General features: G+C 35.2%; 1 protein-coding gene across 2 annotated transcripts in view; it reads right to left on the bottom strand.

Annotated features, from left to right (window-relative positions):
* LOC135196345 (neuroligin-4, X-linked-like) overlaps nucleotides 1-20000 on the bottom strand; it is a 42536-nt gene that overhangs the window by 6843 nt on the left and 15693 nt on the right. The window contains exons 2-5 of one of the 2 annotated variants that reach the window (XM_064223105.1): nucleotides 10023-10169; nucleotides 9148-9345; nucleotides 6543-6736; nucleotides 5289-5376 (exon numbers count right to left, since the gene is read on the bottom strand). In XM_064223105.1, coding sequence (XP_064079175.1) covers nucleotides 5289-5376; nucleotides 6543-6736; nucleotides 9148-9345; nucleotides 10023-10169 — 627 coding nt within the window. Of the gene's footprint in view, nucleotides 1-5279; nucleotides 5377-6542; nucleotides 6737-9147; nucleotides 9346-10022; nucleotides 10170-20000 lie in introns of both variants that reach the window. The other variant, XM_064223104.1, reaches the window with a different exon arrangement.

Here is a 20000-nt window from a genome sequence, read left to right on the forward strand (position 1 = left end):
CTCTCTCATCTCTCTCTCCTCTATCTCCTCCTCTCTCTCTTTTCTCTCCGTGAATCCTGTCTTCTCGTAAACAAATATTACAACCCTTCGCTCTCTCTTTCTTTACCTTGAATCCAAAATTAGTACCAACACTCTCTCTTTCGTTGAATCCTGTATTGTGGGTAAACAAATATTACCAGTCCTCTCTCTCTCTTTCTTTCCTTGATCCTGTCTTGCGTTAATCAAATATTACAAACTCTCTCTCTCTCTCTCTCTCTCTCTCCCCTTGAATCTGTCTGTGTAAAACATATATTATCGACCCCCTCTCTCCCTCTCTCTCTCTCTCCTCCTCTTCTCCTCTCTCTCTCTTTTCTCTCTCCTTGAAATCCTGTCTTCCGTAAACAAATATTTCCGACAAAGAAAATGAATAAGGTGAATCTTGTGAATATCCTAATTGATGCATTAGGAAAAAGAATGCCAAAAGCATGCAAACTGTGTATGGTTTGGTATAGCATAGTCAATCCACAAAACTAATCAGAAAATGTGCTGCATGCAACATTCCGACCCATCCACAGTGTGCTGAGGTAATACAAGATTTGAGAAAAGATACAAGAATTTTTTGTTCAACATGTCTATCATGGATAGACAATGTTATTAAATCAAGATTGAATGTACAAATAGTTGAGGATGAAGAAGAGAAGGAGAAGAAGAAGAAGAAGAAAAGAAGAAGAGGAAAACGGAAGAGAAGTAAACAAAAATGAAATGACAGAAAAAAATAAGGAAAACAAAGAACAAGATAAAATTGTATGGATGCAGAGATACTCATTGATACTACATATGAGGCAATAAAGCAGCATACTACGAAGAAATAAATTACGATATGACAACAGAAAAGCAAATCCCGAAGAGGCTCTACCCAGATCTATACAATGACGGGAAAGAGGAAAAAATAGACAAGAAAGACAAAATCTGCAACCTTTTTGAAAAGAGAGGGAATTGCAGATTTGGAGAAAGATGTTACTACAAACATCCTAAGATATGTCAAACTATGAAATATATGGTAAATGTGCATACTTAGATGGATATGGGGATGATTGCAGAGATCTGCATCCAAAAATATGTAAAAACCTAAAAGAAGGAAAAGGATGTAAGTTCGACAAAAAATGCAAATATATGCACCCTGTAGCCATGAATCATAATCAAATAAATAACCAACCAAGTAATAAAATCCAAAATAAGAAAGAAACAAATAAAGAGAGAAATCAAGAATATCAGGTAAAAGAGAAAGAAAACAAACCACCAATGAGATATGCAGAGGTGTCAGCAAAAAATTTCAAAGCATCAGCTCCGAAATTCTACTCAAGAGATATAAACTGTATTTATTATGCAAGAGGATATTGCAGAAACGGAGAAAATTGCAGATTCAGACACAAAATGAATAATTATGATGAAGGAAGATCAAATATTATGGAAAAGTTGGATTTTTTAATGTCAGAAATTTCTGGAAATGAAAAAAAGAACAACATACCAGAACAGGAAAGAGACATGGGCAAAATCCTTATTACTACCAGTATTAAATGAAGGAGAAAACACGCAAACCATCATAGTGATGAATGCGCAGGGTTTAGTTACGAGTAACTCAAAAAGAAAAAAAAAATAGAGTACTTAGAAGAACTAACCCAAAATGAAAAAAAGAAAATATGATTAATGTAATATAAGTGAAACCTCCTGGTATTCCCAAGAGACTGGGAATGATGATCAAATAAAAAGGGTTCCAAACTTATAGATCAGATAGAAAAAATAGGAATCAAGGGGAACCGCAATATATGGGAAAGACAAAAAAACAAGGAAAAAATATATGAGAAATATAGTAACTCAGAATGTGAACTAATAGCGGTAGAATTTGAATCTGAAAAATTGATGAACATAGTAATATATAGACCTCCTAATACTAAAGAGTTTTGACTTAATAATTGAAAAATTGGATGATATATGTAGAAATCACAAGGACTGGACTATTCTCCTATGGTGGACTTCAACTTTCCTTTCGTAGAATGGAAAGAACGAATAGGAGATTGTGGTTGTACTTATACATATAAAAAAGAGAATAATAGTAGTGCAGAAGATAAAAGGCAATTTGAAAAGCTATTAGATATGCTACTAGAATACAACATTCAACAAATAAATCACCTGCCAACAAGAAAGGAAAATACTTTAGACCTAGTATTTGTGAACGAGATGAATTATGTTAAAGAAATAATAGTTTATAATGCGAGTATTTCAGACCATAATGTCATAGAATTAATAGTTTCATTCCAAGCAAGTGAAAATAGAGATAAGCAAGAAATGAAAAAGTGGGAAAGGATTATGGAAAATACAACTTCTACAGTAAAAATATAAAATGGTCAGAAATTAATGAAGAATTAAACAAAGATTGGGATAACATTTTCGTAAGTGATGACATAAGGGTAAATACGGAGATATTATATAAAATATTGGAGAAAATAGTGGAAAAATATATACCGAAGAAGAAAAGTAAACATCATTCATGCATACCAAGAGACAGAAGGATCTTGTTCCAGAAAATCAGAAAGTGGAAAAAAAGGTCTTGCAAAAGAAAAAAAATGCATGGAAAGTTTATAGAACTAAAAAGTAAGATAGAAAATGCAGAACAAAAGATTATATACAATCAAAAAGAAAATGAAAAACGGGACTTGGAAGAAAAAACCCTATTAAATATCAAGCAAAACCCCAAACTATTATACTCATATGCGAAGAAGATGAATAAAAGAAGAATAGAAATAGGCCCTCTGAGAATTGAAGGAGATTAACGAATGAAAAAAAGGAAATTTGCAACATACTGGCAGAACGATATAAGAGAAGAATTCACCCCTAGAATAGATAATGAAGATAATGATATAGAAGTAAGGGATGAAAATAGTGAATATTTAGCTGACATAGATATTAATGAAGCTGATATTGTGCAGGCTATTAATGAAATTAAAAATGGAGCTGCTGCAGGGCCTGATGGAATTCCTGCTATTTTGTTAAAGAAAGTAGTTCATTCTATCGCAAAGCCACTTGCAATATTATTAAGACAAAGTGTAGATACAGGCAAGATTTAGGATGAGCACAAATTAGCATATATTACCCCTACTTTCAAAGTGGATCAGACTAAGAGGCAAGTAATTATTAGGCCTGTGAGTCTAACATCACATATTATGAAAGTGTATGAAAGGGTAATGAAGAAAAATATTATGAAACATTTAATAAAATAATTTGTTTAATAAAGGACAACATGGTTTCGTACCGGAAAAGTACACAAACCCAACTGTTAGTCTTCCGTGAGAACATATTCAAAAATATGAAAAGCGGAAATGAAACAGATGTGGTTTATTTAGACTTTGCAAAAGCTTTTGATAAAGTAGACCATAATATTATTAGCGAAGAAAATTAGAAAACACAATATCGTGGATAAAGTAGGAAGATGGTTAAAAGAATTTTTACACAACAGAAAACAGATAGTTTATTGCAAACGACGAGAAAATCGGATGAAGCCAAGGTAATATCCGGTGTGCCGCAAGGTACGGTGTTAGCTGCAATACTGTTTGTTATTATGATTGAAGACATAGACAATAATGTTAAGGATTCGGTAGTGAGTAGTTTCGCAGATGACACAAGAATAAGTAGAGAAATTACTTGTGATGAAGATAGGAACGCTCTACAAAGAGACCTTAACAAAGTATATGATTGGGCAGAGGTAAATAGGATGGTATTTAACTCTGTAAATTTGAATCAATAAATTATGGAGACAGAGAAAGAAAGCTATATGCATATAGGGGACCTAATAATGAGACCATCACAAATAAGGAAGCAGTTAAAGACCTTGGTGTGATGATGAATAGGAACATGTTATGCAATGAACAAATAGCAACTCTGTTGGCAAAATGTAGAGCAAAAATGGGAATGTTGTTACGGCACTTCAAAACAAGAAAAGCTGAACACATGATTATGCTTTATAAAACATATGTTCGTAGTCCACTTGAATATTGCAATATGATATGGTACCCACACTATCAAAAGGATATTGCACAAAATAGAGAGTGTACAAAGGTCTTTACAGCTAGAATAGAAGAAGTTAAGACCTAGACTACTGGGAAAGACTACAATTCTTAAAATTATATAGTCTAGAAAGAGAAGAGACGCTACATGATAATTCAGCCTGGAAACAGATAGAAGGAATAGCAGAAAATATCATGGAACTAAAAATATCAGAAAGAGCAAGCAGAGGTAGATTAATAGTGCCCAAAACTATACCAGGAAAAATAAGGAAAGCACACAGGACATTAATCCACTACGCACCAGCATCGATAATGCAGCGTCTATTCAATGCGTTGCCAGCTCATCTGAGGAATATATCAGGAGTGAGCGTAGATGTGTTTAAGAATAAGCTCGACAAATATCTAAACTGCATCCCAGACCATCCAAGATTGGAAGATGCAAAATATACCGGAAGATGTACTAGCAACTCTCTGGTAGACATTAGAGGTGCCTCACACTGAGGGACCTGGGGCAACCCGAACAAGATGTAAGGTCTGTAAGGTAAGGTCTCTTTCTATCCATGAATCCAAATATTACCAACACTCTCTCTCTCTCTCTTTGAATCCTGTCTGGGTAAACAAATATTACCAACCCTCTCTCTCTCTCTCTCTCTCTCTCTCTCTCTTTTTCTTTCCTTGAATCCTGTCTTGCGTAAACATATATTATCGACCTCTCTCTCTCTCTCTCTCTCTCTCTCTCTCTCTCTCTCTCTCTCTCTCTCTCTCCTTGAATCCTGTCTTCCGTGAACAAATATTACCAACCCTCTCTCTCTCTTTCTTTCCTTGAATCCAAATATTACCAACCCTCTCTCTCTCTCTCTCTCTCTCTCTCTCTCTCTTTCTTTCCTTGAATCCTGTCTTGCGTAATCAAATATTACCAACTGTCTCTCTCTCTCTCTCTCTCTCTCTCTCCTTGAATCCTGTCTTCCGTAAACAAATATTACCAACCCTCTCTCGCTCTTTCTTTCCTTGAATCCAAATATTACCAACCCTCTCTCTCTCTCTTTGAATCCAGTCTTGGGTAAACATATATTACCAGTCCTCTCTCTTTCTTTCCTTGAATCCTGTCCTGCGTAATCAAATATTACCAACTCTCTCTCTCTCTCTCTCTCTCTCTCTCTCTCTCCTTGCGTAATCAAATATTACCAACTCTCTCTCTCTCTCTCTCTCTCTATCCTTGCGTAAACAAATATTACCAACCCATCTTACTGTGCTGATGCATCCAGTCTGGTTTGATCGTGACACCATCAACGCTTGGTCCAACTGCGGCAGCGTACTCCGGCACTTTCAAATCGACCTGTTTTGAAAGGAAATACACAATTATTGCACAGAGACATGATGGACTTATCTTCAAAGTCATCATGTACGAGGCATATCTGTTACTATGAGCACTTATTCATTCCAACCTACTGTCCTTATTGACTGTGGCAGTGGCGGAACTAGATCATGATGGGTCCTGGTAAAAATCATTTGAGTGGGTCTCTATCACGAAAAGCAAAATTAATTGACAGTTAATGATGATACTATAGACTAAAAACGACTACTACCAATACCAATACTACTACTACTACTACTACTAGTAACTACTACGACTATGATCGTCATTATCATTTATACTTTAATTATTTCTATTACCTAAACATATTTGCAAATGTATTACCAAATCAATCAACTAAGACATTATGATGGGGCCAGATGGGCCCCCAATCACAGTGGGCCCTGGTGAATTGCACCTCCTGCACCCCCCACCCCCTCCCCCCGTAGTTCCGCCACTGGTCATAGCGGAAGGCTGGAAGCAGTAGATTCGCTTAAGCATTTGGGAGTGGGTACTCAGAAAAAATGGTGGCTAACTATTTGGGAGGTAACCAGGAAAAAGGTCGGATGGCGGAAGCGGTGAATATAAATAATAAGGGAAGAAAAGGACGTAGTAGGACGTATGCGAAAGACGGGGAGGAAACTTAGTACGAAGGGATAGTTTGGCTTTATCTCCTTTATGGCAGTGAAGAGTGCACGTTGAATGCAAACGAGAAAAAATATGGAAGCTGTAGAGATGAATTGTTTATAGTGTATGTGGGGTAGGAAGAATATCTGAAAGGCAGAGTAATATACAGGGTTGTAGAACGTGTAAAATGGTTAGCTTATCTGAGAGAATAAATCAAAGTGTGAATTGTATGAATTGTTTGTTTGTTTGTATGGTGTTTTTACGTTGCGTGGAACCAGCGTATGAATTATGTGGGACAAGAAGAATATCTGAAAGGAAGCGTAATATGTAGGGTTGTAGAACGGGTAAAATGGTTAGCCTATTTGAGAGGATAAATCAAAGTATGAATTGTATGAATTGTACGTGGGACAAGAAAAATATCTGAAAGACAGAGTAATATGCAGGGTTGTAGAACTGGTAAAATGGTTAGCTTATTTGAGAGGATGAATCAAAGTATTTAGAGATGGTCTTTTAACTGTTACCTTTAGTATCTGGTCGACAGATTTATCCCGTAAGCAGTGGAGGAGCTTTTCGTAGTTATGGTAGAGGTCGTTGGGCACTGCACATCCGAGCTGCGTTGCCGTCTCTATAGCATAGTGGACGGGTTCTCGAACCGATGCCCAGGGACTTAGGGCAGAACCGGACATCAGGATGGCTCTTTTGAACAGACCTGCCCCTGTTAATGGTATAAAAAGAAATCTGTTGAGGATGAAAAATATTATGACAGTATTTTTGAAGATCGGATCGTTATGGTTACCATCCTTTGGAATATGGGATTCAATCTTTGGTGGAAATAGCTATCAGTAGGAGGATAACTTTGGGAAGTAAAAGTTATCGACATAGTATCATGTACAAACAAACATATACACTAATACGTCTACACAAACGGATAGACAGATAGGTAGATATTGCTGGTTGAAAGATTGCATAGGTAAAATTGAATCTGGCAGGAGAAAAATATTGTAACAATTGATTTATATCGTCCCCAAGGGAAAAGAATGGGACTGAAAAGGAACGTCTTTGTGGGATCCTGAATCCGAGAGGGTGGCTGTGTGAGGTTATTCAAATTCAAGGGTTGGCGGCAGCGAAAGAAAGGACACTGCTGGCAGGAATGGAATTCCTGGCCTAAATGAGAAGGGAGCAAGTCTTGTGGAATTGTACTTGGAAAAGGCTTGACGTCTGAAACACATGGTTTCCAGAGAGGGATGTAAGGGGAGAGAAGAAACGTTCGGGGAAAGAATTTTCTCATTTACTTGTTAGTGCGAGTAAATGAAAAGTAAGGTAATGATGTAATCTTAGAGGAGGTGCCATGATTCGGTTCAAGCAAAAGTCAAGAGGGATATAAAGCCGAGTTACTGAAAGGGCTAAGATATGACTGAAAATGAATTTGGGATAATTGGTTGAAATGTGGTCTATAGTTACAAATATGAAGATGGGAGTAGGCAAGGGTAGGAAAAGAGAATAAAAAAAAAAGATTAGTGATGCAAAAAAAAAAAAATGTTACCCAAGATGCAACTGCATGATAGAAGAGGTTATGAACTGTTACATAGGATAATGGATACAGTAATCAGGAAGAAAGTGAGGAAAAAACAAGTGACAACAGAGAGAAGGCAAGCATAAACTTTTGATAAATACATTGCATCAAGGAAAGTAAATAAAGAGAAAAAATTAAATAAACAAATAAATAATAGCAAAAGATGTCAATGTGGCTATATACCATCTTAAGAGAATGCAATCCTGAGTTGATGTAGTGAGTATTTTTAAGATGAGAGGTATTTATAAAACAATGGAGCGTCACATATGAGTGACAAAAGAGTGGAGTGGGTTAGTGTAAATCTGAAAATAATTGCCTTACTGTTGAGGATACACTGAGAGGAAGTAAGAGACAGAAAAGGCACCTGTCAAGGGTTTGAAACATATACGTGAGTTAAGAATCCGTAGTTACAGTCTGGGTAAGACAGTGACTGTTATGTGTCTGTAACCAATAGCCATCCTAATTGGGCACAACGGCTCATTGTTGGGGAAAATGACAGATGGATGGAGAACTTACAAAATATACATAGTTATACATATATATAGTATAAAATACATAATATTAAATATATTCTTGGAATTTGGACAGAAAATTTTGACTTGAAATAACTCAGAGACTCGTGGGTTAAATCTTGACTTAGAATCATCAAATATTTTAATGTGAGTTATACAAAAAAATTACGAAGATGTTAAATATAACTTCAGGGTTCTCCGCTGTTCCAATGCATAATCCACAATTACATAAGTGCATGAAAAGTTAAGTCCTGTAGCAAATATTTGACATTAAATTTAATATTTATATATTTCCCATTATGCTTTACCACAAATACCCTTGGGTCTCTAATGCCGGATGGATTTCACACCTCTGTGTTTGTTGTCTGGTTTCAGTTGTTAAGACAAAGCGTAACAAAATTGTCAAGCCTCAATTTCATAACTTTATACAATAATTCACATTCTTAGTTTTGTTTGTTTTTATAATGAGGAAAGTTGGCCGCTCATTTCCCTTCATCAGAAAGCATTCATTCCTTTTACGAATAACAGTAATAATAATAATCAAACAAAAACTTCTTTCAGTTTTTCTTCTTAAGATTGAAGAAGAAACCCACAAAATTACTGTGTATAACGTGTTTACTTATAGGTGTTGAGTAAGATAAAATTTAAATACTTATAAGTAAACACGTTATACACAGTAATTTTGTCGGTTTCTTTTTCACTAACAATAATGGTTACAATTATTATTAGGATCTGAAATTTATTAAGTTTGTTAAAATGCTAACTTAGAAACTGAGAAAATAAAGATTTTATTATCAATTTAGCTAGATAATTCTAGTCATAATTCTAAAAAAAAAAGTTGTAATCGTTTCCAATAAAGGAATTATATGACTTTTATTGTAAATGTTATCATTTTTAGTTTACCGTGTTAAGTATAGCGTTTACTTCTTGGCATCTAAAATATAATATTATTTAATTGTTAGTTCGGGAATACTCAGCATGAAAATGACTGTAAAGACCAACGTTGGCTTCAGGGAGAACAGTACTTACTTAATCACTGACCTGAAGCAGCAGGTGATATGACGAGGAAGTTGAGGCAGGCAGCTCCGGTGCCGTGACCCATGACCGTGACCTGACCAGGGTCACCGCCGAAACGAACGATGTTCTCCTGGACCCAGTGGAGGGCCGCTAGTTGGTCCATCAGTCCGTAGTTGGCGACGGTCGCTCGCCCCACTGGGTCCACGTTGGCGTTGAAAAAGCCTGGAATGTTTAAAGGAGGTATTTTGCATCGATTTGCTTTGTTTGTTTGTTTGTATAGTGTTTTTACGTTGCATGGAACCAGTGGTTATTCAGCAACGGGACCAACGGCTTTACGTGACTTCCGAACCACGTCGAGAGTGAACTTCTATCGCCAGAAATTCACATATCTCACACCTCAATGGAATGCCCGAGAATCGAACTCGCGGCCACCGAGGTGGTATGTCAACACCATACCGACCACGCCACTGAGGCGCTTCTTTTTTTAATCTTATTTATACTCTCTTGGTGTCTTTCCTTATTTAATTCAATAGCAAAAGCACTTTCAATATTTATGAAAGCGTGACTAATAACGTAGTTAATCTTGAAATTAAGAAATACAATAAAATAGAAAAAAAAGGAAAAACAACATAATATAGCACAGCAAAATGTAATATCATCACAACATGAATGGATAGAAAACGTTATGAAGGGAACTTCAAGAGGTTGCTTTTTTAGTAAGAGTCTCTGTATTTTGTTAAATATCTAATTTAGAAATTCTAGTTTCAGAGATTTTTTTTAACAATTTTTACAAGATGATCTTAGTACCATAATAGATCCTAAAGAATGATACAGTTAAAGACATTCAATATTTAACTGAATACAAGAAGGAAAACTTCAAAACTTCACAACTTCCTTACCGAGAATTCCCAGCCTGTAATTAATCGTAACGACGATAACCTTGCCAAGGGCAGCTAACACCGACCCGTCGTACAGACTCGACGAGCCCCATTCGTACGACTCGCCGTGAATAAAGACGACCACGGGATAAGCCATCATGGCAGCATCTGGAAGATACACAGAAATGCGACAGGTTAGGCTGAGCGATTGTGAATGGTTGGTTCCTTAAATATCCCGAGAAATGATTACAGATTTACCAGCTGAGTGCATCTAACTAAGCCAACATGATAATCACGATTTTGGCTTTTCATTAATATATAATACAAGCGTGCTGGTGTGTGTTACTCGTGCTGGAATCCATCGCTGCTGTCTCCCCTACTCTCCTTATCTCCCACATACCCCATCCCCACCCGGGGTGGACACAGTTTTAGAAGGAGGGTGGAGTCTCCCCTATCCACCCGTTCCCCAACCTAGCCCGCTCCCACCCCGGGTGGACAAACCAATTTGCAGGGGGTGGGTGGCTGTGTCATGTCTCCCTCCTACTGTCATCCGGAGAGGACAAACAAGATGCACTCGGATTTTATCATTATAGATTATTCAGAAGACGGACACTACCCAAATGGAACAGGCCAACAAGGGCCATTGACTTAAAATTCCAGCTTCCAAAGAACATGTTCATCAAAATGAAGTAAAAAGATTTAGTCAGCTACATCTCTGCCAAGTCAATGATGTTAACAATAGACGAAGTAACAGAAATATGATTACAATTGTATACATAAGATCTGTGCTTATGAATAAGTGAATGGGAAAGTAAAATATTAATTCATAGAATTATTAATAGCCTCAGTCTCTCAAGAAGTGACAACAGTCTCGTGAGTGAATGAGAAATGATTACAGCTGTGTAAACTTTATCAAGGCAAGATGATAATAATGAAAATGGCTTAAAATAGCTAAATGTATACAAGAGATTTAAACAATTACAGTTATGTCTTGTCAGAAGAGTAAACAACTGAAAAATCTGGAGAAAAGGGACTACAGTTAAAAACATTTGATCAGTATCAGACTTCAGTTCAGTTCAGTATACCTTAGTTTAACCAGACCACTGAGCTGATTAACAGCTCTCCTAATCCGAGGGATTGGATATTTTTACGTGGCTATAAATTAATTGATCACCTAGCAACGGGACCTACAGCTTATTGTGGGATCCGAACCACTTTATATCGAGAAATGAATTTCTATCACCAGAAAAAAAATTTCTCTGATTCATCGTTGACCGAACCGAGAATCGAACTTCGGACCATAGATTGGTAGCTGAGCCCGAAAACCATTCGTCCATCGAGGAACTTTATAAACTTAATTGAAAGACAAAGCTAAATATTACTCTACCAACTTCCTTGGAAACAATTGCATGCATACATCGGGCCTAACTCCCAATCATCGTTGCCAATTTAGTGGAGCTTCACACATACGCCGATGCATTTACAAACTGTTTCCATGAATTATAGTTGTCATAGTAATGCAATAATGATAAAATTGCTCAATATGTATATATACTACAAATGGATACGCTAATTTCACTTATTTCCACGGTTTTGGAGGGTAAACAGATACCAATTGGCAACACTACCCCCAATTCATAGATACATGGTGGACTCTGGCAACTGTGCTAAAAGAAGAAAACACGTAAATGGTAAGCAACCTTAGGATCAGGTGTAAAAAAGAATCTATTTTTCATATGCCTCAGCTTTTTTTTTTTATTGAAAAGGTGATTTGCATAATTTCAATACTACATCTCTTTAAAATGAAATTCTCAGCCAGACGGATATGGATTTGTAATATCTATGTGGCTGCTTAAATGCAGCAAAAGTCTCAGAAGAAAGAAATTCCACCTGATCTCGAGTTGCCAATTTTGTTTTATGAATAGTCAAAGAAAAGATAATTGGTTTGACTACAATGAGTGTTAAACGTGTCTACCCGTCAACGAAGAGCTTATAACGATGCTGCTTCAGACAGAGAAACAGTGATTCACCGTGGAATGGAAGACGAAGGATTCCAATAGACGCTAAATAAAAGAATAAATAAAAAAAATACCAAAATTGAAATAGTAAAAAATCGAAAAGTTGTGGCTGGCCCAATCAAGTAAGAGATTATTCAGAGGGAAATTATAAATGATTAACATTACTGCAGTCTTTTCTTTAGTCAAGATAGATATATGATTATTTACTCCATACGTAACAGGTCACTCACTTATATTTCGATTTGATAAGTTAATCGGTAATTTAGTGTAGATTTACACAGCTGTAAATTAAATAAGAAATAAATTCCACGTCTCAAACGGTATGAATTCGCATCCGAGATTCTTGGGCTGCCACAGTGACCATAATTCAGTAATAAGACAAAAATCGACAAAAACAGAAAGGAAAAGGAGACGGAGCCTTAACGAAGGTATACGATAAGAGGCTCGTGGGCAAATTGGCCAAATCAGGAAAGCCTTTTCCTGAAGAAAAGGAAACAAAGAGAATAAGTCTATATAAAGCCTTTGATTTTGCCCATTAGGAAATAAACAAAAATGTTATCTAAATTCAATCCGTAGTTATTGGAAAAAATTAAAGGTTTTCGGATGAATTGAAAAGATATATATCAGTTTAACGATAAGTTAAACTGAGTTCCGTGATTTCAAATTAATCTTGAATTTTGTACTTTTTTAGGGTTTAAACTTGAAAATCAACGCGAATCTTGTCATAACATTTCAAAAATATGCATTTCCAATTTTTTGGAGACCTACCGAAAGCATTTATGGAAAGAGATTTTCCCTATTTTCATTTCAAAAATATACAATAGATCAGATAATTAACCTTTAAACCGATGAAACAATCGATCAGGCGAGATGTAGTGAACTTTCAAAGTAGAGAATCAATAAATTATATTAAAAAAATAAATATGTGCACACACGGTCTTAGATAAAGATAGACGAGAATAACAATGAAAAATGTCAATGGCATCTTAGGAATTTCTAATGAACTAATCGGGTCAGCTTCCAGGTTCTCACTGATCTTGCTTGTAAATCGTTTCCAGTTTCTCCAAGTGAGGTGGTTTTCAAGAAAAAACGAAGAATTTAGAAGTTTACTAAAAAAAAAAAATTCATTTTGGTATATGTTTTTGACACCTTTCAGCACATTTTCATCAACCGTTGATGATAACATAACTGATCAGGTAAAAAAAAAAAAAAAAAAAAAAAAAAAAAAATTCCTGATGTCAGGAAAACGAGGTTCGTTAAAATTCAGACATTTTTAATTAACAAGAGGAAAGTTATTGATAAATTCTTTTTCAACTGACAAAACAGAAATTACGCGATTTTTGGCCTTCCATTTCCGTCCATGTCATTATAACGCTTAAAATACTTTGTTGCGAAGTAATGAATGACCTTCCTCCTACTAGTTAGATTCCAGCATCGATTAATCGTCTTATCAAGCGCAAATAAATAAATAAATAAATAAAAATAAAAAAAAAATTAAAATTACTTTCAGCTGTATTTCCAAAACAGAATTTTGACATACAGTCGAAATACTAATGCATCCAGCAAAAATATTCCTTTCTTTTAAATACTCTGAAGACGTATGCTATCATTATTTTTCATTTATTTCAGTTTTAGGTTTTAGTTATTTAGAACTATCAGTCATATTGATAATACGTCTGTATCCGCCAGGCTTAATATAACCATTTACATTATAAATATACTCACGTATCTAATGCCATCGAACTTACAATCGTAGAATGGAAAGATATATGAATTAGAAACGATTATATTACTTTCCATTGGGGATTTTGCCTCCTAATCTATAATACTACTGGGCCAGATTAGAAATATTACAATGAAAAGAGCAACAAATTACATGTACCACGAGAAAACGTTATGGAAGAGCCAATTAGAAATATATAAAAATGAGAACGGCAGTATCGTTAATGTGAGTAACAGTGACAGGCCTTCGACTTTTAATAAGTTCAGATAATATCTCTACGAAATGCTTCCATAACAGTTAACGTCTTCGCGTTAAGGTTATCAAACTCATATTAGTGCGGAAGTTATTCTTTCAAAAGTTTCTTTCGTTTATTTCTAAGGAGAAAACTTTCATTGCAGTCATATTTTTACCGAGTAAAATAAAAAATTAAGGAAAGAGACAACGAGGCAGAACATGAGGGTCCTTTAAACTGAGTGATAAGGCGCCAAGGGAATGGAAAAAAATATATAAGGCACAGAAATAGAATGCAGCAAGCTAAACATATAATAAAAGTTTACGTGAGAGAGAGAGAGAGAGAGAGAGAGAGAGACTGCAGCAAATTAATCATAAAATAAATGTTTACGAGAGAGAGAGAGAGAGAGAGAGAGAGAGAGAGAGAGAGAGAGAGACTGCAGCAAATTAATCATAAAATAAATGTTTACGAGAGAGAGAGAGACAGAGAGAGAGAGAACGAGAGAGAGTATAAGGTACAGAAAGAGAATGCAGCAAGCTATACATAAAAGTTTGAGAGAGAGAGAGAGAGAGAGAGAGAGAGAGAGACTGCAGCAAGCTAAGCATAACAAAAGTTTTACGAAAGAGAGAGAGAGAGAGAAAGTATAAGGCACACAGAGACTGCAGCAAGCTAAACGTAAAAGCTTGAGAGAGAGAGAGAGAGAGAGAGAGGAGAGAGAGAGAGAGAGAGTATTCACAGTTTCTGACTTGTAATGCTGATGCTTCTCGCTTCCCTGAACAAGGTTTATTCCTCTTTTGTTTATATTGTTTCTCCTTTTTGGGGGGGGGGTGGGGTGTGTGTGTGTGTGTGTGTGTGTGCGTGTGTGTCACTCTTACACTCTGCAAGAATGTTTTTCCTTTGACACTATATATATATATATATTATATATGATATATATATATATATTATATGTACATTAAATATGTATATATAAAATGTGTTTCAGCAAAATAAATAAAACTCTTATGTCTACGACTTAGCCAGATTAGTAATAACGGATGATATAATCTACATACTATATATATATATATATATAATATATATATATATATATATATATATATTATATATATATATATATATCTATATATATATATATATAAATATATCTATATATATATATATATATACATATATATATATGCAAGTGAATTTCTCAAACGCTCTGCCTGAAGGATATTTATAACCGAAAGAATAACACATCCACCATAAAGCGAGGCTTTCCATCATCGCGCTCGTTTGCTAAATATAATAACGCGCATCTCATAAGCATACTTAACAGCCGTCAAGGAGTTTGAGGCTCAGTAATGAGATATTGCCATCAAAGGCCAAAGCAATATGTCTCCGGGGAGAATTAGTATGCGGTCTTTACGCGAGGTGATAAATTTCAGCAAATGACAGCAGCGAATAGAAGAGACCCTCATTTGCAGATGTTTCCTCTCGGGGTCTCACGGCTAACACAGTCAGAATTTCAGAGGCGCTCATTAGGGCTAAAAACAACAACGGTGACGATTTATTTGGTGGTAATGATAAAAGCATGAAAATTTGTTGGCACTTTTATTATTAACACACGCACACATATACACTCACTCACTTACGAAGTGGGTGGTGAGAAGGGCTGGGAAGGGTCAGATGTAAAATAACCGGAAACGACAAATGTTATTGCTAATTTATAGTTTTCAAGGTTGCTGAGATGAATAGTGACACTCACGCATATCCACAAACACAAATACACACATATATATATATATATATATATATATATATATATGTATTATATATATATATATATATATATATATATATATATATATATATATATATATAATATATATATATGTATATATAATGTTTTCAAGGTTCTGAGATGAATAGTGACACTCACACATATCCATAAACACAAGTACGCTATATATATAGTATATATATATATATCTATATATATATCTATATTATATATATATATAATGTGTATGTATAATCACACTGGTTTATGGCTTAACAAGTATTACTTTCTTTTATAGGAGACAATTTCTGGCAGTAAATTAAAGAAATTACCTCCAAATGCGTGGATATTTCATTATTCATCAAATATCTTCATTGTGTTTATGAGGGCGAGTGACTTGTGCTTATGAGGGTATCACTCACAACTCATCAAATTATATAAAAAAGAAGATACCAATTACTCAGATCATTTTATCTAATGAAGTGCAGAAAAGCGGTATAAATCTTTCATGAGAGAGAGAGAGAGAGAGAGAGAGAGAGAGAGAGAGATACACATACATACATACGAATATATATATTAGAGATGGGGAGAGAGAAACGTTCTCTAGACTTCAGAAATCATTTTAATAAACCCTTACACCCAATAAAACTACCTTTAATTTTTAGAACTTCCAGCACTCTCCAGAACTGGCGACAACTTTGTGCATTTCCAACTCTTCACGCACGCACACACACACACACTCACACACATATATCTATCTAATTTATATATATGATATACTAATATATAATATATATATATATATATATATATATATATATAGTATATATATATATATATATATATATATATATATATATAGTATATAAATGCTGTCACAAATACACGCGAACATCCACAAACAGAGAGAGAGAGCGAGAGAGAGAGAGAGAGGAGAGAGAGAGAATAAACAAGATTTATCCTCAACACCCAACAGTGTCAATACGGAGCCATAATCGTTATTCTCAGGAAGGCGATGCCATTATCTACATCCCGAAACACCTTTGTTATCATCGTCCCTGAACCGAATTTCCATAAATTTGATTTTCTATTCAGTCGAAGGATTCCCTAAGAACTCATTATGCATATCTGTTAGACCAAGATCCCTAACCCCCTCCCCCCCCCCCCCACCCCCTGCGCCGTTTCCTATTTTCATAAGATTAGTCAAGGTACGCGATACCTTTTATTTGTTTTTTTTATATATTCCTCGTCCTATCCAAGGAGGAACATGGTCGTCTTATTTTGTTATGTATACAGGTCAGTTTATATGTTGACACTATTGGCGAATTTCCTACAAACAATAATACTGACGTGGATATGATTTATAGAAATTATATTTCAACGTCCTTCCTCTATGATATGTTTTCCTGAAGTGGTGTCAACGTTGCAATTGTTTGGAAATATATCTGATTTTTGGATTTAAATTGTTTCAGGAGAATAGAAGAACCAAATTTTCTGGTCAGCTACTTGAAGTACTTTATGTATGCTATATACAGTTACACGCACACACATATACTATATGTATGATATATGTATATAATTTATAAACACTATATATGCATTGTGTATATATATATATATATACTATTATATATATATATATATTATATATATTATATGAAATAAAATACTTGAACTCTCTACTTGTAGCCACAGTTGTCTTCCTTTGTGTCAAGCAATCTCCACCTGACAAGAATAGATTCACCGAGGAAGGTCTTCTTGCCTTTCACCACGGAGCCTGATGGGCACAATCGTACCAGAAAACTTACATCTTCGAGGGATCGAGGGAGATAGATCGAGGTGTTGACAATCCACTAGCCTTTGACTTTCATTCCATTCCATCTAACCTCTCCCTAACCAATGCATCCCTCTACCCACCAGCCCCCCCCCCTCCACAAGGCCCCCCAACCCCCTCCAATCCCTTCCCCACCAGAGACTAATATTTCGGCGGGGCAATAACCCGCGACCCACATTCGTCCAATTTGTGGCGCGATATTTTCATTTTGTTATGCGGGACTTTGTGGTATAAAAGAGCGACGTCGTATTTCTTGGCGTTTGACTCAGATCCAATTCTTTATTCTTAGAAGAGCTTGATGGCTTTATTCCAAGTCAGGGATTTTGTTCCACGGCGATAGATTGATCAAGCAAGGCTTTGTTTTATTTTCTCGTCTTTTCCTTTATTCGTTTGATATCTTTTGTCTCACGTTGCGAATGTGTGTCCTGTAGTATAGTCCTGAAAGATTTATATGAGCATATTGATATACTTGTTTAATAAACCATCATTTTCTTTGTATTGTCCTCTGGAATTCATTGACGAGAGTATACGTGTTTATGTCTGAATTTCTTATTACCTTCAAGAATTAAACATTACACGCACACACATAATCTACATATGTACATATATATGTGTGTGTGTCTGTGTGTGTATTTTCTTTATTCTAATGTTGCTGGAGTTAGTTCAGGTGATATATAGATATATATATATATATATATATATATATATATATATATATAATATATATATATATATATATATATATATATATATATATATATATATATATATATATATATAAATCACCTGAACTAACTCCAGGAAAATTAGAATAACGAAAATACACACACGCGCTCATAAACAAATATCTATACATATGTACATACACACAAGTATGTGTGTGTATGTGTAATTCTTGAAAGTAATAAAAAATCCAGAAATAAACACGTATACTCTCGTCAATGAATTCCAGAGTACAATACAAAGAAAATGATGTTTTACTCCACATGTATATCAATATATACTCATTTAAATCGTTCAGGACTAAATTACAGGACACACAACCACAACAGTGAGACAAAAGATATCAAACGAATAAAGGAGAATGCAAGAAAATAAAGAAAAATGTTCCTGGAGTAAGTGTATGGTATTGTATTTACGTGTGTGTGTATATATATGTATATAAAAGATATACATACATATATAATATATATATATATATATATATATATATATATATATATATATATATATATATAAGTATATATATCTATATATATATATATATATATATATATATATGAGTGTGTGTGTGTGTGTGCGTGTGTGTATAAACACCTACCCCAACTGCAGGAACCTTAGAATAAAAGGAAAGTTCTCTTAAGTTTCAAAGGTTTTTCATTTTCGTCACTTCAGTATTTGCACTTTGCCAATACAGTTAACTGTTTACTTATGCTCATGATTTTATTCGTAAAGCTTCATTCTTCTGTACATAGATCATGACGTGTTTGTTAAACCCTTCACTAGTGTCACCTTGGATGACGATCCAGAATTACTGGCAAGGCATCATGATCTTAGATACAGATTCTCTCATTAGTAAGGAAACCACAAGGCAAACGTATCAATATTCATCTCTTCTCGTGAATTTAAAGGGAATGTTATTTTATCACGATTGATATCTAAAGGGAACTTTCAGATTCTGGCGTGATACCATGCTAGATAAACTTTTTTTTTTTATGACTGCTCTCCCTTTAGTAATGGTAATTCAATTTTCATATCAGACACGACTATATATTTCTTTTCTGGATGAAGGGGCTCTAAGCTCCCCTTGCCTGATAATTGTCATTAACCGTTATAGAGCATCCACAGCTCCTTTCCTTTCCTTTCCTTTTCTCTTCAGGCAAAATGTCAAGTCCCCTCTCGCTGACCTCTATCATATATTTAATCTTCACAGGCATCACGACTTCCGCGCAAATCCTTCCTGGAAAATCATAAGGTAATTTGTCTCTCCTTTTACGCAAGGCCAATTGAGTACAGGTCAGTCGGAGAGAGACAAATCTCGTGGGCCACATCTCCAAAAGGACCCTAAGTACTAAGTTGTGGTTGTCGGCCTGGACGTATACTTAAAAGGGTCAGGTGGGAATGTTGTGTCGGCGCCGGGTGAATAGTGGCTCACTCTGGAAGGTGAGTCACCGATAATTTTTACGATACTATTAATGCCTCGTCTTCTTCTTCTTTCCCACCGTTATCCCTACATTAAGGGGTCGATTGCCTGATGCGCTTTTCCACTACCTTCTATCAAAGGCATCGTCCTCCACCACCAATGCCTATTAAGATTTAATATCTGAATTACGTAGGCCCCTCTTAGTTTTCAAAATAGACTGCTTCAGTATTTCACCGTTAAAATAATTTGTTTAATATCTGAATAATTATTCAGAGTTTTAAGAT

The sequence above is a fragment of the Macrobrachium nipponense genome, chromosome 17 (assembly GCF_015104395.2).
Source record: "Macrobrachium nipponense isolate FS-2020 chromosome 17, ASM1510439v2, whole genome shotgun sequence".
NCBI classification, from domain to species: domain Eukaryota; kingdom Metazoa; phylum Arthropoda; class Malacostraca; order Decapoda; family Palaemonidae; genus Macrobrachium; species Macrobrachium nipponense.